Source organism: Rhamphochromis sp. 'chilingali', assembly GCF_963969265.1.
Source record: "Rhamphochromis sp. 'chilingali' genome assembly, chromosome: 14".
Lineage (NCBI taxonomy): Eukaryota > Metazoa > Chordata > Actinopteri > Cichliformes > Cichlidae > Rhamphochromis > Rhamphochromis sp. 'chilingali'.
Genome location: NC_137941.1, coordinates 28766646 through 28787966, shown reverse-complemented (window position 1 = coordinate 28787966; position 21321 = coordinate 28766646). Strand labels below are relative to the sequence as shown.

The 21321-nt window shown below is 42.5% G+C and overlaps 1 protein-coding gene across 1 annotated transcript; it reads left to right on the top strand.

Moving 5' to 3' along the window:
• Positions 1–13836: 13836 nt before the first annotated feature.
• On the top strand, positions 13837–15019 carry LOC308410445 (trace amine-associated receptor 13c-like; the record flags this gene model as incomplete). The annotated part of the gene is made up of 2 exons (XM_080903780.1): positions 13837–14012; positions 14206–15019. 2 exons carry the CDS (start codon positions 13837–13839, stop codon positions 15017–15019), a joined length of 990 nt encoding a protein of 329 aa, XP_080759906.1.
• Between the last annotated feature and the right edge of the window lie 6302 nt (positions 15020–21321).

Below are 21321 nucleotides of genomic sequence, written 5' to 3'. Positions count from 1 at the left end.
GTAACTGCATTTTGTGCCTGCATAAGTGACAGTTTTTTGTAGGATGTGGTTCTGATGTTCCAGAGATAAGCGAGAGTAAGAAGATCAACAGGAAGCACCTGGCGTCAAGACGGAGAAAATGCTCTTTTTGAATGTGTCAAAGGTTGTGGTTATTGTAGTTTATGCATGTTATGTATCTGCTTTGACGCATGAAGGGGCATAATAATACATAAAACATTCTGAGTAAGCTTTCTTTGGGGGATTCATGCTGAGGATTGTGATGGTGTATTTCCTCCACATAAAATCATTGTTTTGACGCACTTGGACTTGTGGTCGTTTGTCTCTCACCTCAATCACGAATCGGGACAAATGTTAACTTTAGTATTGTCTCTCTGTCTGTTGCTATTATCATTTACCACTGTTATACTGGTTTCATAAGTACCATATTACCATGTATTTTATTTTTAAAGGGGCCTACAGAAATAGGTCATACCATAAAAATAACTTTCTATCCAAATTTAAAGGTTTTCCAAAATTATGTTAACATTAACTGGAAATGACAAGTAATGAAAATAAGACAGATGTATAAGCAGGCTTAAGCTTTTATTACTCATTTTATATAATTATCTATATACAACAATAATAAAATGTAATGTAAGAAATGTAACAATAGCTGTGTTTTAAAAATACATTTTTGCCATTGAAAAGACTGTTTAGGGCTTAGTGGTCATAGTTTTGTTAGGTGTTTGTTGTCCCGACACCAATATTTGTATAATTATACTCCTATAACGACAACTCCTCACACAGTGTGTATGATGTCATCATAGACAGACTGGCTGCCTATTCCAGCAAAATAAGGTATAAATAAATGCAAATTAAACAAGATGTTTTATAGCTAAAACTTTGAGAAGCGTTACACAACAATTTTATTACATTGTGTAATAATGTATTAATGCATGCTCAATCATCCAGGTAAGAAAATCCCAAAATGCTGATTCTGTTCGTCTGGACGTAGTATTTTCAGTGAGAGAAACATTTCGTCACTCATCCAAATGACTTCTTCAGTCTCAGCTGACTGCACGTTTCCCCATTCTTATAAAAAGTACATTTTGCATAATAACTCAATCTAGCGCCACTGGCAAAAAATGAGCTTTGAGGTCAGTTTCTTCATCATTAATATGGTAATTGTTATGACCATTAATAATAATAATAATAATAATAATAATAATAATGGATTGGATTTATATAGCGCTTTTCAAGGCACCCAAAGTGCTTTACAATGCCACTATTCATTCACTCTCGCATTCACGCACTGGTGGAGGCAAGCTACGGTTGTAGCCACAGCTGCCCTGGGGCAGACTGACAGAAGCGAGGCTGCCATATCGCGCCATCGGCCCCTCTGGCCAACACCAGTAGGTGGTAGGTGAAGTGTCTTGCCCAAGGACACAATGACCAGGACAGAGAGCCCAGGGATCGAACCGGCAACCTTCCGGTTACAGATACGCTTCCCAACCCCCTGAGCCACGGTCGCCCCAACAACCACAGCTCAAAGACAATGATATTGATCATTCATCACTGATCAGTGACAATGGCCATGAGTACTATTCTCAGAGAGTTGGGGAATGGTTGCAATCACAGCATTACAAGATCTGTCCACCTCAATTCAAAGAAGGTCTTTTCCTTTTTCATGTATATGGCCTCCTTGACTCCTCACTTTCTTCCTGTTCAGGATGTGTACATCCTCATCATTGAAAGAGTGTCCACTGTCTATCTCTCCTGTTGTACAATCCACTTAGGCAGCGGTTGTTTGGTTTTCACAATGTATAAATCATGGCGATCCTCTTGGCTCTTGACAGCGTACACTGTATTACTCTGTTCGTGTCAGGGGATTCGAACCTTGGGGTGCACCACTTTTTGGCACAGCTTGTGTTGAGGTTTAAAAGCCACAGAGACGCGGTGTTTAGAGATAATGTTTCTCAACTGTTTCGATAATCCTGACACATAAAGGATCACTAAGGGTTTTCGCTTAGACAGCAGTTGTCTTTCTCTCCTGGATCGCCTGGAGCTTTCTTTAGGTGCCTTCCCAGCTTTGACAAATGTCTCACTGGGATAACCACATTTACTCAGGGCCTCCATGATATGACGTTCTTCTGCTGGCCACTGTATGTCTGGTGATGGTGTTTGCTCTGAGAGTCAAACCTTAAAAACTGATCCGTATGTATTGGTTTAGGGTACACATTGACTTTTAACTGTCCCCCATTACTGATGAAAGTCTCACAGTCTAAGAAGCCTAACCTGTAATTTTTCTTATCCTCTCTGGTGAACTTGATGTGTTGGTTCATCCCTTGATATGTCCAGATTTGATTTTCACCCAGGTGTCATCCACATACTTGAACCAAGTAGGGTTTCAGCAAAAAGCACAATCATAGCAGTTCCTTTATACCCTTTGTGTGGATACAATCTTTGTCTGTTCAGCAGTTGGGAGTTAAATTCTCAACATCATGTGAGCACCAGCCTGATCATGAACTGTGCTGTGGCCATCAACACAACTTAGAGTCAGTTGTTTTCCCATCTTTGCAAATACATTTTTGTACAAGACAGTTCAAATTACATACCAATAATTGACAGAGGTTAGATGACTGGAAAGACAAATTTTCCATCACACCAACCACATTCATATACATTTTGATGGTCCTCAAGACATTGAAAGACTTCAGCTTAGATAAAGGCTAAAACTAAAACAATGGCATTAACAGTAAAAAATGACTACAGGGGGATTATTTTGGAATATCAGAGATCAAGCGGTGCTTTTGGCATGAGAAAAAAAAGTTCTATTTAGGGTCTAATTAAAATAGAATTTCGCCAGGTGGTTATTGTCCTTAATGTACCATTTGTGTATTATAGAGCGGGAGAAACAACTGCTTCACACAGGGTTCATAGTCATGATCTGGCTGACACTGTCAGCAGAAATGGAAAGGGAAATACATAAAAACTAAAATAACAACAATATACAAAGAATAAAAAACCAGAACAGCTTTACAAAGAACCACAAACTACATTTTAGAACCAAGATAAAAAGACGATAGCTAAAACTAGATAAGCTTCTCAGATAAGCTTGACATAATGAGAGCTTGAGAACAATGTCAAATAGCAAAAAAAGTTTTTTAGGGTAAAATAACACTATAGGCTTGACAGCCACAGCTGGATTTATTGCCCCCACCTCACAGTCAGTGATGTCAGAGTTGGTTTGGAGTCAAAATGTGAGGCAGAGTGAAAAGCCTAATGCCAGAGCTCCAGAAACCCTGATGCTTATAAGATTCAAGATTAAAGATTCAAGAGCTTTACTATCAGTACAGTGGTCTACACAGTATACCAGGGGTCTCAAACTCAAATGAGCCGCGGGCCACTTCTGGCACCGTCATCTCATTGGAGGGCCACTTTAGTGTCCAAGTAGTACAAAAAAACAAAAACGAAAACACCCACTAATATTTCTTAAAACGTAGTGGGTTTTTTTTTTTTAAAATGTAATTCCAAATATTGTGTAACAAGACAAAATTGCAAACATGAATGCAATTTTTTTCCTCACTCTTAACTATCTGAAGCCTTTCAGTTTCAGTTTCATTTGTCATACGCAAGTTAGCGCAGGGTCAACATTGCAATGAAATGTATTTGACCAGAAGACAGTCACTCAGCAGTATAGTACAGTATAGTACAGTAGTTTCATTGAACTACCAAATAAACAGCTCTTTCTGGCCAGACACGTGGCAGCACTTTTGCTACAATTTTGTTTGTATTTAACAAAATAAAAATGCAGGCATAAGTGTGCACATTAGTTTTCGACTGCAAGTGAAAATTGTTTTCTTTCCAAATAAATCTCTCACTGAACTAACACAGGCCTCAACATGTTTGCACTCTCTTCTTACCTCGGCCAGGTCCGCGGCTCCGAACCGTGGTAAGGAGACCTCTGGCTATTACTTTGGGTTCCGTGTCGGGCTCGTAGCCGGGAACTAGCTTTACTGTCTACGTTGCAAGCGAGAGACAGAAAGAGGCTTTGAAAGGCTGCTGCAGCAGAACTTTTTTGTTTCGCAGGAAAACACGAACACAGTGTAAAGTCGAGTCTTAATAGCTTACTGGGCTCGTCAGGCACTCTTTTTGGCTGCAGTGGTTATTTTTATATTTACATGCTTCCATCTCCCGTTTCTGCTCGGTAGCACCTGTACTTTTCACTTTCCTTTTTCTCCCTCCCTCACGCTGTCACGAAATTAATATATTGTTAGTGCTTATTTAGTGCATATTGTTACTTGTTTTTAATGTAGTCTAAAAGGGCCAGCTCTGACTAGAGTCTGAGCCAAAACGTACTGACAGGAAACTGCATGCTTTTGCAGAGCATATGAGGTGCAGAAAGAAAGTGAAACTAAGTGTTGGATCGAAACTTAAAGTGTGCGTGACGTCTAGAGGAAGTATATATGTACATCAGGCAGGCTGCTGCTGCTTCAGAGCTGTGTGTGCTCAGTCTCCTTTTTTGGAAATGTAAAATTAAAGATCATTTTTTGAGTTAGACCACTTTGAGCCATGTTTTTCTTTGCCACCAAAAGAATGCAAAGAACTGAATTTAATAATTGGTGCAGTGACCCGGATTCTTTTGCGGCTGAGAGGACTAATTCGGAGCTTAAGGTACAATCTGATATGAGGCGGACAACAGACCAGTCTAAAAAGATTTAAAGGTAGGCACAAGCCTGTTCAAAGTAAAAGCAAAATTGTGCATATTGGATGAAATCTAAATTATCTGTTCACCGAGTTGATGATCGTCACCGTCAAATTGGCTCAGTAGTGGCGAAATTAAAGTCAATTATAAAATCTGTTAAGTAGATTTCGGGTGACATGTCCATGGTAATTTTGAGTGAAGTAAAGTAAAGTCTAGGAATATTTGATAAAAGCTTATTGTTGTTAATGATAAAGTGAAGTTTAAAGTTGATGTGTTGAGTGTAATCTTTTCAGCCAAGTGAAAAGAGATTAGAGAGTAGGTAATTGGACATTGGTTTCAGGGTAGGAGTCCCTTTTGGTCAGAAGGCTGGGCCTGGACATCAGTAAACTGGGTGTTAGAGTCCCCAGTAATGTTTTTAAAGTTATTTAAATTAATCTAGGACGGCGGTGTGACCCCCAGGAGTGCACACAAGTTCAGAGGTGAGAACCTCCCCCTTCGCTCCGGTATCTCAGTTGACCACACTGCCAAGACTTGGGACCTTGGTTAATTGTCAGTGGTGACTAGTACTAAAGGAAGATGATGTGAAGTTGTGATTTGGAAAGGAAAATTATTTATCTTGGCAGTCGGTGTCTTTATAAATGTGTGAATGTATAAATGAAGTGTAAAATTGTTATTTGGATGAATGATTAAAGGTGCACATTGTTTTGAGAGAAAAGGGTGTGGTATGTGTGTGTGTGTGTGAGACGATTATCTTTTAAGGAAGCTCAGGGAAGTGTGCAAAATGCTGATGAAAGTATTGTGTGAATGATGCTACAAAACTGAGCTGAAAGAATGGTGATATGTGTGGAAAAACTGTTAATTGTCCTCAGGATTTGTACCAAAAGAGCTCTGATAAGCACATTGAAGATTTTGATGTGAATGCTTGCAAATGCAAAGAGCTGAGTATATTTAAGTGTGTGCATGTGTACACGGAATCCAAAGTACCATCAGGGTGCACACCCCACCCCTGGCGTCGTTGCCCACCTCTCAATGTTAAATACACGTAGACATTGAGGGCCAGCAGGAGGGACCATGCGCTTACCTGCTGCTCTCTGGCAGGTAGCTCCATGCCCTCCTGGGTTTTAAATGCACCTTAGAACACACATGCATCAACACTACAATGAGCGGGTGGAGGGAGGTTTGGAGTCTTCTCTCACCCCCATTCTCTGCGACCTGCTGGAGCGGGGGGGCTAGGAGGAGGAGTTGGCCGTCCGACTGCGGTCTGGAGTGTGGGGCCTCCCTGCTGCTGCGGAGTCGGGGCGGTCTGCCTCCCCCCACCGCAGGGAAAAGGGTAACACCACCTGGGTCTGGGTGCAGTTCCCCCCCCTCCAGGGGCAAGGGTACCTAGACCCGGTTTGTAGAGTACGCTTGGGGAGTGTGATCGTGTGTACAGCGTCTCTTTATGTCTGTCTCCACGTTGGTTGAGTGTGGAGTAAGTGTATATGAGAGCATGAGGGTGGGAATGGATGTTTGTATATGTGTGTGCCTGTATTTCTGTGTCTATATGTCAGGTTGGGTGTCAGGCGCCACCTCTCTGGGGACATCTTAGGCCCTCCAAGGTATGGAGGCCTATCTCCCCCTACCACCACTTCCCCTGCCAGTGGCGGACTCCCTCAGACGTCGGTGCGTTGGTGGTTCTTTGTGTCCGGGGATGGGCGTCCAGGTACACACCGGCTCACTCCTTGGCGGCCGCTTATCGGGGCCTGGAGCCTGGGGCTCGCTCGGGCCACTTCGGAGGTGGGGTGCCCCCGGCCTCTCGGCCTGGGGCTCGGTCACTCAGGCACGGCTGGCTGCCGACGGAGCTCACGGGCGCGTCACTGCAACTCCCCCTGGCTTCTGCTCCGCGGCTGCTGAGTGAGCCCTCATCTGGGACTCTCCTCAGCTCTTTCTGGGACAGTGGCGCGGCTGCCCCTCTGTTGGTCTTCCTTGGTCTCTTGTGTTCTGGGGGCCTCTGGATGTCTGGAGTTTTGATCTCCTCCACACCTGCTTCATGCCCTGGAGGACGGGGCTGTGGCCCCCCCACACCCTCTAGCAGATCATTACATGAAGGAACCTTTTAAAAAACAAAAAACAAGTGCGTCCATGCTCACAGGTGTACACACGGGTGATCACACCCACAAACTACACCCTTTTTGGCTCCTACCTCAAAGCACACTGTGTTCTGTTGATCTTATGTGCTGCACAATAATGTTTAACATTTAGTATTTACTGTCATATTCCCATATATCATTGTGATGTTGTTTATTCTATTACTCTTGTTCTGTTCTGCTTGTTTTCTTTTTTCTTTCTCAGCAGGTGATCCAGGTGATCGATATATGCATTTTTTTTCTGTTTTTCTTCTTTTTTTTCTTTTTCTGCTCATTCTGTTGGTTTTTGGTTTTTGCCCTTCTCCCCCGTCCCTCTTCTCAGCTGTTTCTCTTTCCCTCTTTCTTTCTCCCCTTCTTTCCCCCAGTCAAGTCTGTCCCATGTTCAGTAAGTGAAAATAAAATAAACAATAAAAGGTGAATCAAATGGACCATTATGGCAAGGCTGGGATGGTCAATTTGGTAAAGTAAATCCGTTGGGCATCTTTCTTTGCCTTTAGACAACAATTCTGATGGCAAAAGAGCCAAACGGGACAGGCAAAAAAAAAAAGAAAAAAAAAAAGTGTGTGCATGTGTGTGTGTACTGAGGGTCCATTCTTTTTATATTAACACGTAGCAGAGTTACATAGGGTCTATAGACTGTAAATATAAAATAAGAGTTCGGTTAGGTTGTAGATGAAAATTTACTGAAGAGAAGAGTGTGTGTGTGTGTGTGTGTGTGTGTGTGTGTGTGTGTGTGTGTGTGTGTGTGTGTGTGTGTGTGTGTGTGTGTGTGTGTGTGTGTGTGTGTCTGGCAGGAAGTGAACAAGCTTGCATGCCCATAAAAGGAAACTGGCTGATATGTGGAGTGTGCAATCAGAGAGAGAGAGACGTGTTAAAAATCTAGGTAGTGTTAAGAAATGGTAATGAAAATGATATTAAATAAATGTTTTAGTGTGTCAATACAGGTGGACTCTTCTCAACTTGAAAACGTGAGTACAGCGGCAAAATGATAGATTAACAGAATTGGGACGAAAACAGGCCAGGCTTTGGCTTAAAGATTTGACAGCTTCACCTCTCATTCTGTCCTCATCCTGAGAAGAAGCTTAAAGGACAGTCAGTCTCCTGATGAAGACAGAAGACAGACAGAACACCGTGTACTCGAAGAATTAACAGCAGGCAAAAAGACAGTGCAACTGACCTATAACACTGAAGACTCCAGCAGCAGCATGTAAGGAAACACTTGATGGAACATGCACTCTGAATTACAAGCTGGGAAGTTGAACAGTGGGATGACTGTGCAAAAGCACTGGACAGTACTGGATACTGAGTTTCATATTTGCCATGCTGGGAGATATCCTCCAAGAAAAGACTGAAAAGATCAAGAGAGAAGGAATGGAGAGAGGAAACAGCTGATTTGGGCCTGTGTTGATCTGCGAGGCCACACAGAAAACTGTGAGAACAGGGACGAGGATCAGTGAGAGGTGAACCGAGACATGATGCAGTGAAAGCATGTGGGAAATTGGATTGAAGATTGAGACTGAACTCATGGAGGTTTAGAAATGTCCAGAACATCACAACAGAGAGGTAAAAAATAAAAAAATAAAAAAAAGAGAGAGAGAGAGATAAAGAAATAAATAAACTAACAATTATTGAATTGAACAATTGAATAGAAAAGACACATATACAAATTGTTACATGTGAAATTATTTTTAAGAAAGAATCAGAAGTGAGACAGTTTGAATCCACAGCTCAGTGCAAAGATGCATGAATTAAACCTGATTATAAAAACACATCAAGGCAATGAAGACCAGCTTACACTCAATATTAATCTGAATACAAATACATACACGCAATGAAGACATGCTTACATTCATGAATGCGAATACATGACATAAATGCTAAATGGTGGAGATTTAACACACTTAAGTTTGAAGTTGAGGAATAACTCAGGGAGTTCCATGAAAATAGAGGGATTTTTGTGAAAAGGAAAAAGGATAAACCAGTGATTGGAAGTGTAAAGTAGTTTTAGAATAGTGAATTAGAAGTGCTTTTGTGCCAATTGAGCAAAACAAGTTATTACTCTAGAAAGAAAATAAAATAATAATTTAATTATGTGGTAATGTTTTAAATATGCATTTCTCTTGTCAAGGCAACTTCTTATGAGAGGAGAGAGTATGAAAATTAGCTGAATGTGTGGCGACAAAAAAAAAAAAGAACTGAAGCTTCCTTTCTGGCTGTGAAAGAAACATGTGTCATGACCCTGTGCCTTCTCGGCTGACTCTGTATGGCTACAAGTGTTTTTGTTGTGCTGCATCTCTCTCTCTCCCCTCCCGCGCACTGCGCTCTACCGGGGCGGAGTCGTGACGGCTCCAGCCCCTGGCTCGGACACCTGCAAGCAACCATCTCACCCACTTCTTAAGGCGGCTGCTGAGAGTGCTTCCTCGCTGGATTATTGTGTAACACTCGTCAGTGTCATCACCTATCTGAGCCGTTTTTCGAGTTTCTGTTGTGCCACTACTTACCTGCCTTTCCTCTCTGTGTTAGAATTCTCGCCAGCCTGAGGACCGCCGTTGGTGAGCTAAAGCCGGAGTCCGAGCTACCTGAGCTTCAGTGGATTTTGTACCTAGCCCTCTTCTTCCCGTGCCTGTGTTCCCCGGAGACCCTCTTCCTGTGCCCCCTCACCCGTATATATTCGCACCTGGTGTCTGTGTGTGTAAATAAATCACGAACTTAAGTGACGGTCTGCCTCCGAGTCCCTCCTGAGCCTGACAACATGTCTGTGAATGAGAAGAATTGCTTGGTAAAATATATAATGGTAAAATACAGGATAATTAAATAAAGTGGTCAGGTCTGTGACTAAGTGCAGTATTCCAGATTTGGAAAAGAAATTTAGAATTTAGTGATGATCGATTGTTATAATGTTTTTAGAAAGGGCTTAATGGGAATTAATGTTAATGTTGTGCAAAACTGTGTGGCTTTTAACAAGATTTTCTGTGTATTTAGCAGGTGAAATTATGTCAGTTGACCTCAGAGTGTCAGGATGCTGAAGAACCTGAGGCCAACATATTGTTAGATTAGTAAGCAAAAGTTTTCTCTGATTAAGATTTTTGGGGTTGTTGTTTTATTGATGGGTTGATTCTGTCAGTTAGGTTTGGCTTGTTTTCTTATTTCAATAGAGGGAGTTTTATTAAACATGGACATGTCTATAATGGGCCTTTATAATTGTAACAGTGCACTTAGGGAAATCGTGGCAGGTGATTATGTTTTGTGTTTTGATGAGCTAATAATCAGCTCTCTTTTTCTCATTTTTGTTCTAAGCAGGCCTGCAAGATTGAATTAACAGCGCTGTAAAAGTTTTGGGAGAACAAATTTAAGATGACCTTTTCCAGATTACAACTGGCTGAGGAGAAGGCCATCTGTGTCGATCTGATCAGGTTGTAAGATAATAAAGAACTCTTTTCCAAAAACAAAAAACAAAACAAAATAAAACAAATGAATGAGCTCATGTTGCTGAGGGTGGAGAATTTGATTATTAGTCTCCACTGTCAGCAAATATCTTGAGTGAATGACTGAATGTGTGACTGAAATGTGACCTGACACTGAGACAAAGACGGGACCAAGGTTAGGATGCGAAGGGGGAATGCTTTGCTTTGTTTTGCTTTGCCATGAGCAGGAGGAGAAGAGAGAACGGAGGGGAGACTGAAAGGTTCACATGAGAGTTTGGAGCTGCAGACTTTTTTGGGTCGCTGATGTCTGCTTTAAGAAAATTCTGTTTTATTGACTGGGTTTAGATTATGGTAGTACATTATATAGTTGGGAAGATGCCAAATGCTAAAGGGGAGAAAATGTTGGACGTTACTCATGTTACTATTAACAAAAGCAGGCCACCGTAGAAGTCAATTAAATTTTATAGAGAAAGATAGTTACAACCAAAGTAATATATAGAAAAATAAAATAGAATAGGAAGTTGTTGACCTGTCCTTTATGGGCTGAACTGTCATTGCTTGCTGTACCGGAGGAGTTGGTGAAGATGATGGCTGAATAGGTGGCTGAGCTGATGATAAGGCTGATGAGTCGTCTACCAACTGAGCTATTGACTGGGCTATGGATTGTGAGGCTGAATGTGATGGAGGTGACGGCTGGGCAGCTGACTCAAAAAACACAGCCCCGGTATAAACAGTCACAAGGTCTGGCGAAACAGACAGAGTGTCTTTTCCACTCACCACAGCAACTCAGAAGCCTCGGGACCCGGCTGTGGCGATGGGCGTCGGCGGCGTGAACGTCGCTTCCTTCTCGGGGATAGCTCCGACCGGCCGGGTAATTCCACATCCGGCGGGCCGGGCCGCAGATTGCCCGGCGGGCAGTGCAAAACATTCACCACCGGGCTGGGTCGGGAAGCAGTAGCGGCTGGAGGTGAAGGTGCAGTTCTTTCAGAAGGAAGTCCTGTGCAAGCGGGTGAAGAGAGTCCAGTAGCCAGGGGTGAGCAGAAATTAGCTGCTGTAGCCTGGCTTCTACAGCGCGGTGAAATTCCTCTCCCTCACGTTCAAGCCACAGGTTAACCAACCTCGAAACAGAGTCAATCACTTCCTCCCGAAACTCCTGGGAAGGTGCGGATAATGCTGGGTCCATGTTTGGTCGGCTCGTACTGTCACGGCTGGGGCAGCAGTCGTGTTGTGGAATGAAAGGAGGACCCAAAATGCAGGCAGCCGACTGATGATATGAGTGAGGTTTTATTTACAGGTGACAGTGGCAGGAACAGGCAACGAATCATGAGACATACTAACGGAAACCTAAACTGGGAAAACTAAAGAGCAACTAGAAATCCTCAGGGCACGGGGTGAAAAGCAGAGAGATGCAGACTGACGGAGGATACCAAAAACGCAGAGATACACAGATGAACGCAGACGAGCCGACAATGAACACAGACCGACACCCACTAAATATACACACACAAGGTAATCGGGTAATCACACACAGGAGGGAAGAACAGCTGAACCCAATACACATGAGGTCCGGAGGAGACAATCTGAACACAATGACAACAGACACAGACTTTCAGAACAAAACAGGAAATCTAGAACCTAAACCGGACACAAGGGGGGAGGGCACCGAAGAACTAGAACAGAAGGACATAATCATAAAACACAAAACGCTGGGCCAACGACCCAGCACCATGACAGAGGGGAGAAGAGACGGTGAGAAAGGGGGGAAGAAAGAAAGAAAAACAAACAAAACACCTGGATCACCTGTATGGAGAAAAAAAAACAGAAGAGAAAGCAAACAAAAAAAGAGCAGCATAATAAACACAGCACCATCACAATAAACTAGCTAGCAGTAGATAACAGTAGATACTGAAAATAAACGATATTGTGCAGCACGCAAGATCGACAGTGCACAATGTGCTTTGAGGCAGCAGCCAAGAAAGGTGTAGTCGCGTCTGTGAACACCCGTGTGTACACCTGTGTGTACACCTGCGTGGATCAGCATGCTTGTATTCCAAAGGTTTCTCCATGTAGCGATCTGCTAGGGAGTGTGGGGAGCCATAGCCCCGTCCCCCAGGGCATTAAGCAGGTATGGAGGAGATCTAGGCCCCAGATATCCAGAAGCCCCAGAGTACAAGGACCCGAGGAGGACCACCAAAGGGGGGGGAACCGCAGGGAGTGTGGTGAGGGGAGATAGGCCTCCGTACTTTGGAGGGCCTGCGATGTACCCAGAGAGGTTGAGTCTAAGACCCAACCTGACATATAGACACAGACAAACAGGCGCACGCGGACACAAACGTGCGTTCCCACCCCCATATACACAACCAAATACTCGGCACTCACCCAACGTGTAGACAGACACAAATAGACACTGCACAGAAAGTCGCACTCCCCAATCATACTCTATATCCCGGGTCCAGGTACCCTCGCCCCCAGAGGGGCAAGCCGCACCTAGACCCAGGAGATGTAACCCTTCTCTCTGGGGTGGAGGCAAGCGGACCACCTCCTTATCTGCAGTAGCAGGGAGGCCCCGCATCCCAGACCCCAATCTGACGGCTAACAGAACCGGGGTGAGTGAAGACCCCAAACCTCCCTACGCCCGCTCATATGTAGTGTTGCTGTGTGCTGTTCTAAAGTGCATTTAAAACACAGGAGAGCATGGTTCCTGCTTCCTCTCAGAGAGCAGCCCGGCTCCTCCCGAAAACCCTTAGTGTCTATGTGCATTTAAAAAGGCTACAGTCTTAAAGGGCTGTGCTTGTAACACTCTGCCTTCATATTAAATATATTTTTCATATTTTTTTACAACTATTTCTTCACATCAATATGCGGGCCGCAAGTAGAGGTGACGTGGGCCGCAAATGGCCCGCGGGCCGCGAGTTTGAGACCCCTGCAGTATACAGTGTACCAAAATGCTGTTTCACTCTAAGCCGCATGGTGCATTTATAAATATATAAAGGATATATCTCCAAGAGATATAAAATTAGGAATTATAAATGAATAACATGCTAAGTTTCAGTAAGACCTTAGTAGTGGTTTCCAGTATGATCCGCTGTTTTTGTTTATAGTTCCTGTTCAAACAGTGTTCTGCCACACAAAGGATGTCCTACAGTTGCCTCCATCCTGTAGACTGCTGCCATCTGTGGCCACAGTTGGCTGTCATGTCTGGAAGCTAACTTCACTACAAGCCACTGGAATCAACAATTTGTGCGATGGGCATGTCTGTGTCCTCTTACGAAGAATTGAACCTCTGCAAACTGTGGGGGAAACAGCTTGTTAAAGTTGTTTGCTCATTGCAGAGTGTGGATGAAACCTGATGTTAATTGAGGTCACCATAACAAGACAATAATCTAACTATAATGAGCAATATTAATACCAGGTTAATGACAAAACTATTTACCAATTGTGTGTGAGACAGTGAGTATAAAAAAAAGTTGTGTTGCGTTAACAGGTTTGGTTGAGAGAAAGAGGAGGCTCCTCATCTTGAAAACTGAAAGAGCTTGGTGAGAAGGTGGAGATTAATCAGCTTTATAAGAAAAAGTTCTGATCAGAGAGCTGCGGCTGTCTGATGATGGAGATGCAGAAAGAAAACAAGTTGTGTTTTCCACAACTCCTCAACAGCTCCTGCAGGAAGCCAACACTTCACTGGTCCAAAGATGTGCTCCTGAACACTGTGCTGTCCTGCATCTCTCTGCTCACCGCTGCTCTAAACCTTCTCGTCATCATCTCAGTCTCTTACTTCAGGCAGAGATTAATTTTAAATATATGACAACTTTAATGTACATTATATCACTTAAGTGAATTTTGCTTGATGTATTTTAACCATGATTGTAATGTCCTGTTTGCCTAGACTGAATCAAGCCTTACTAATGCAGCATTTTCAATGAAGACAGTTTGACATTAATAATGTGCATTAAATTCTTTTGTGTCTCTGCAGGAAGCTTCATACACCCAGTAATATCCTCCTCCTTTCTCTGGCTGTCTCAGACTTTCTTGTCGGTCTCCTGTTGATGCCATTAGGAATCCTTAGAAACACAGGCTGCTGGGTACTTGGTGATATAATTTGTTCTCTTTATTGGTATTTAACCAGCAACATTGTCTGTGCTTCAATAGGGAACATTGTCCTAATATCAGTTGACCGCTATGTGGCTATTTGTGACCCTCTGCATTATCCCAGCAGAATTACTTTGGCGAAAGTCAAACTCAGTGTTTGTCTGTGTTGGTTTTATGCTTTTTTCTACGTCAGTCTTTATACAAAGGATATCCTAATTGAACCAGGCAGGGATAATTCCTGCTACGGAGAGTGTGCATTTGTCATCAATGATATTGCTGTTGTTGTTGACCTTGTTTTTTCCTTTATTGTTCCGGTTTCTGTCATTGTAGTTCTGTATATCAGAGTATTTGTGGCAGCTGTGTCTCAGGCTCGTGCCATGCGCTCTCATGTGACATCTGTCACACTGCAGCGCTCACTGAATCAAACAAACAAATCTGAGCTGAAAGCAGCCAGGACTCTTGGAATTCTTGTAGTTGTGTTTCTGGCATGCTTCTGTCCACTCTACTACTTTTCTCTTGTTGATGAAAATGCAATCAATGATCCAGCTGCATCTTTTGTGGTCATTATATTTTACTTTAACTCGTGTCTAAATCCTTTGATCTATGCCTTCTTTTACCCCTGGTTTAGAAATGCTGTTAAGCTTATCATCACTCTGCAGATTTTCAAGTATAACATGAGTGAGGCCAACATACTATAAAAAGAGTATGAAACTTGCTCTACTAAGATATAAAATCAGTTGTGCAATGTTTTGCGCTGTCACTCCACAGCAAGAAAACCCCGGGGTCTTTCTGTGTTTAGTTTCTGGTTTCTGCAGCTACTCCATGCATGAAATTAAAAATGGAAGTTAGCTGGTGAATGGTTGCCTGTCTCTATGTGTTGGCCATAAATAGACTGGCCACCTATCTGGACCCTGATTTGGATAAGCATAAGGAAAAGAATGCATTTTTACTGTATTACTGAAACTGACTTTGAATTATGGGTATATTTAGTGATAGATGATGTCAGTAATGATTAGTACAGATGTAAAAATGAAAAAAGATATGAACTGTGACTGCAGTATGTCCTTACCAGTAAATTATAAGTAAAATTAACTTTTGCACTTATGATGACTTCTTAAGTAAAAATTATGAATTTGGATGTGTTAAATGTTTCCTACTAAATCTCACTCCCACTCTTTTTCAGTATATTCAGATTTTGGCTCAAAGTAATAAAATATTCTTAACTTCAGTGGTTCATGTTTTCTCTTGTTATTATATAGTGTCATCATCTTGGTGTTTTATAAGCACCATATTATCCAGTTGGGGCTGCTGCAGGGGCCCAATTCACCCATTCGCTGTAATCTACCCCTCATTTTTTTTTAACACTTTATTTGTAGTGTTAAAAAAAATCATTCTCCCACTGTTCTCGAATGTGTGTAATAGACAGGTTACACCTATTCATGATATTTGAGTAAATAAATGATATTCTGCCTTTTTTCATCTCATTGACCCTTAGTATGGAATCCAAACAGGGAGGAGCGGGTAATGTAGCAAAGTTAGAACCCTTTTTACATATAAAATCTCTAATTTGCAAGTATAGCAAAAAATTATTATTATTCAGATCAAATTTTCCAGATAGTTGTTCAAAGCTAGCAAACGTATCTGTTACTGTTTGCCATGAGGACTCACATGCAGGACTCTGAATTAGGAAGCTTCACAAGCAATTTATTTACACAGTTCACCGAGCGTATACACAAATCTGCAGAAATAGTGCTATGTACAAAAGTGGGGTGATGGGGCTCCAGGGAAATCCAGGGAAACAGACTTTCGCTCTTCTTGCAACAATCCACACACATGATCAGGCTCTCTTTCTCCGACACTCACCACACGGGAAACGGGAAAACAGTCCTGGGAGTCTGTACACAGGGAAATGTTCGGTAGTTCAATGCTCAGAAACACGAAGGGAAAACTTAGCTGGCAACTTGATGACACTAACGCGAGTCAAACACAATGATCAAGTGAAGAACAGCAGTCATCGTCTGGCTTAAATGCTGGTTGCGTTAATAAGCCTCAGGTGCTTCCTCCTCCAAGGGGCGTGGGCCGAGGGCGTGAACCCCGGCGAGATACAGGAAGAGAGAGAAAGAGAGGAGGCGAGAGAGAGAGAGAGAGCGAGAGAGAGAGAAACAGCTGATGAGCGCCCTGCTGATCCCCCAGGCTGTGACAGTATCAATAATATACAAATCTTCAATGCTGTGAATGCCCCTGTCGTACCAAGTTTTGATAGTTTATCATTCCAGTCCTTTAGCCATAAAGGGATGGCATTAAGATTTGCCGCCCAATAATACGTGTGCAAGTTTGGCAGTGAAAGCCCACCTATGTGTTGGTCTTTCCATAAATTCTTTTCCTGTGTGAGGTGATTTATTATTCCATAAACAAGAAGAAAACATTCGATTTAATTACTTGAATAAAGTCTTGATGCATTCTCAATCATCCAGAAAAGTAAATCTCCAAAAGTTGATTCTGTTCATCTGGACGTAGCGTTTTGTGAGAGAAACGTTTCGTCACTCACCCAAGTGACTTCTTCAGCTGACTGCAGGTTTCCCCAATCTTATTAAGAGTACATTTGCATAATGACTGAAACCAGCCCACTGAAGGGACAATGGGCTGGGAGGTCAGTTCCTTCATCATAATTATGCAAATTCTCATGACCACTGATCAACAACCACTGACCAAAACCCACTGACCAAAGACCAAAAAAATCTAAATCTTGAGCCCATAAAAGAGGTCAAAGTAACAGAACTCTACTCAAGGTTGACAAAAAAACAATACTGATAACTCAAACAAGCTGACTGTTAGGTTTAATGTATGTATTGTAGGTTGCCATTTAGAAAGCTAGAATGCTTCTGTTTGCTATCTCGGTAACCTAAGCATATGACTACGTACATGACTTTGATAAGGGGAACAAGCAGCCTTGAGAAGAACAGATTCTACCAACAACAATCTGGGAGAGCTGCACTCCCATCATATAACCACACACAATGTATAATCACGCTTGCACAGCACAATCACACTTTGTATCTAGTTATAGTAATTTCTCATAGGTAATACAGCAACAAGCTTTATGAATATTCATGTGTATAACCAATAAAAACAACCTGCAGGGGGAAAGCAAGTTGAAGTGGGTTGGAGACAGCTGCTTCCCCCTCGCGAGTGAAAACTTGAGCTCTGTGTGACCTTGTTCCTGAGTGAGTTTCTGTTTTATCCAGCAGTATCAGGGGTAAAACTCTGACACTGACCTAACTAAACAAGATGAAGGGGAAACTTAAATAGTGGCTGATTAGCCCACAAAAACACAAAAAGGGGTAAAAACACACAAAGCCTAACTGAAACTAACATAACAAACTAATTCTAAACCAAAACCAGTTATTCACTGTCCTTTAAATTAATTCCTATATTTAAAGACAGACAAATGTGAATCCAGTGTTATGTATAAGCCTCTACACTGATATTGCCACTGTGTGGCTGAAACTGCAGCCATCACACTGACAAAGAATATCCATGCCTCATCCCCATTAGAAAATTGAATGGACCACTTAAGAATATTGAGGAGGAGAGTAAAAACAACCATGGTCCAGAAGAGCTTGGTCGTTTTTACTCTCCTCCTCAATATTGAACCCTTAACAGACTCCATTAATTTTCAGTACACTCATAATGTCATGGTACAGAACCTGAATCATTGCTTTAAAACCTGGGCTGAAAGCAAAAAGCACTCAAAGTTTACCACAAATATTGGTGTTTAACCCGGTCAAAAGTTTTTTGTTGGTCTATAAAAATGAGACCAATATCTATGTCCAAAGAGCTAGAGATTTTCAAAATATCTTGAATTAAAGTGATATTATCACTTATTAGTCTGCTTGTTTGGTCTCCATGAATGACAGAAGCCATCATATCCCAAAGTTTAGTCCCCAAGGCTTTGGGAAGAATCTCACAGTCTGAACACAGAAAAGAGACTGGTCGCCAGTTTTTCAAATTGCATAGAGCTCCCTTCTTTGGTAGCAGAGTAATGACCACTCTTCTACAGCTCAGAGGCAGAAAGCCTCTATGCAGACTATTCGTGATAACCTCCAGCAAATCCTCATCCATCACCGACCAAAAAGATCTGTAAAATTCGACAGGAAGACCATCTATGCCAGTGTGATGCCTGTTGTACTCCTTAGCATCTAACATCCTCTTCAACTTTTCTACCTTAGTGAACATAATGATGTCGGGCCAGGTAGGATCCAGAAGAGAAGGAAGTATTAGCACTGTGGTGCAAAGCTGAGCTGAGCTGTTCTGTAACCACTCTGAAGGGGGATAGATCTATAGTCAAGAAGAGCCAGATAGGAATCCCTGGCTTTTTTAACAGTTTGAACAGCCAGTACCAATACTCTTTGGAAACCTTGGACTGCTGGTGAGATGCTTCAATCTATATGATCCATGACCCATATGTAACTGCAAAAATGCCAAAGAGATGTCATGAAAACTGAGGGCCATTATCTTCCAAATGACTTCCAAAATACCATGGTTTGCAAAAATAGACCTTAGATGTACAATGGCATTTAAACACAATATATAATCATATATAATGTAATGTGTAAAGACTTATATCAAATGATAAAAATAGATTTTACAGCGTCACACCAACAGTCACAGGACATGCTTTGACCTTTTTCCATTAAATGTAAATACCTGAATCAGTCACAAAATTATTGTCAACTGCCATAAATTATTCATAATTATCTGCCCATACTGACCATGGAACACCAGTATGATGAAACTTAAGACTATAGTTTATGAAAAGTTGAATGAGTTGTTATAAAAATTACAAATGGATAAATTCATGGAAGATGATATGCTTTATCTAAAACATGAGTAAAGATGATTTGGTAATGTGACTTTAAGTTTGTACAACAAATTAATTTATGTTCTGACTAAGCTATTGCAACCTTTGAAATAAGATCTCAAAGGATTATTTACACTCATGAAAACTTCTTTTTCCATATGACTATCCAGTTGCTGAGTTTGCAGGCAGTTTTTTTTTTTTCTCGTATGTGCATCGAGACTTGGTGAGGGATGGTGAAGGAGCTCAGACCCTGGTTCAGCCCGGAGAATTGTGGAGTTAAAATGTATTCATGGTGAAATTTACGAATATCCTACGAATGGGTCTATATGGTTCTGTGCGGCCTACACACAGTTTAATGCTTATCCTATGCCCTGAATTGACGAGCTCCGGGACTGATTGGGCACTGCTCTTTTTTCACAACACTAGATTTGACCAAGGGATACTGGCAAATTAACTAGTCTCCAGAGTCTAAGGAAAAAATGACCTTCTACATCTTGTATGGCTTTTGCCAATTCATTTTCAGCTCTGCTTGTTCAGAGCCAGGCCACTTTCCACTTTCTCATGTACAGGGTGCTGCAACCGCACATGCATGTGCTGCTGCCTACTTGTATGACATTATCAAAGACAATGACACCTGGTCGGCGCATGTACAGATGATGGCCATGATGCAGGAGTCTCTGAGGCAAGCGGGGCTCTTGGCTGCCCCCAAAAAGTGTGCTTTGGACATACGGAGGTACAGTATTTGGTGTACCACTTGGGGATGGGCAGGTGCACCCTCAAACAGGAAAGACAGCGGCAATCGAATCCTGCCAGACCCCCAAAACCAAAAACAGAGGTGAGGCGGTTTTGGGGGGCTGGTCAGCTGCTATCACTTTATTTACTGACCAGCCCCCTTACCTACCTGTTTTGTCAGCAAAAGGATCAACTGTCAGGGTCCTGGGTCTGAGCGACCCAGGATCCCTGATCAGTTATGGACTAATATTATAATATATATTTTGTATTGCTGTCCCTCGTTATCCCTGCTTGTATGTGTGTGTGTGTATGTGTTTCTGCGGGCGCCTTCAGGCCTGGTGGGTGTGGCCTTGCTGGCGGACTGGCCACACCCGAGCTGGTCTGTTTGTGAGTGTGAGCTTACCAAGTGAACTGAGGGTACTAACTACTGCCTCTATTTTCCCAGGAAGGATTGCTGGATGAGAGGGCAGCAGACACAGAGTGCACTGGCACTAGGGAGCAGGCACATGGGCACAAACACTGGGAGAAGACACGGAGTGGAAGTCGGGAGCACACGGGGATGTATTATTGTTGTGTATCAGTTCCATCACTGTAAATAAACGCACTGCTTGTACATAGAGCACCGCGCCTGGGTCCTCCTTCTCCACACCCCCCACGGTTTGCCATGCCGAACCGTGACATCAACTGTGTACAGCAAGAAGTTGTCTGAGCGAAAGAGTGCTTGGCGATCCAGGGGGTGACCAACATTCAAGTTCAAGATAGAGAGAGAGTTACCTCCTATTAGTATTGTTACCTCCTATTAGTTAGAAGGGACAGTGTGTTTGAGTGTGTATGCATATGGGTGTTTGTGTCCATAGGCTGGTGGATACTGATGTCTCTGTACCAGATGGCCTTTCAAACCTCTGCTCAGACCATTCCAGTGCATTAATAATGTCACTGCCTTAATTGCATTGGTATCCAGCTCTGCAATTGTTCAAGTTCAAGGTGATCAGTGGGTGTGTGTGTGTGTGTGTGACACGGTGTGATTTATGGCTGAGCTGCAGGGGAGGTGTGGAGGGTTCAGCGGAAGTGCCAGGTCATGCTGCCTATTATCAATTAAACACATCTCCCTTAATTTGTCTCAATATTACTCTAGGAAAGTCTACCTGACTAGGTAGAGTTAAACTGAGTGTATGGAGTCCTGTGGGGGGTTCTGCCATAACCATCTTGTTACACTAGTATGTAAGTAATCAAAAGACCTCATCATCATCAACCCACTGTCATGGTCCTGGGTCGTTGACCCAGCGTTTTGTGTTTTGTGATCATTTTCCTCTGTTCTAGTTCTTCGGTGCCCTCCCCCCTTGTGTCCGGTTCAGGTTCTAGATTTCCTGTTTTGTTCTGAAAGTCTGTGTCTGTTGTCATTGTGTT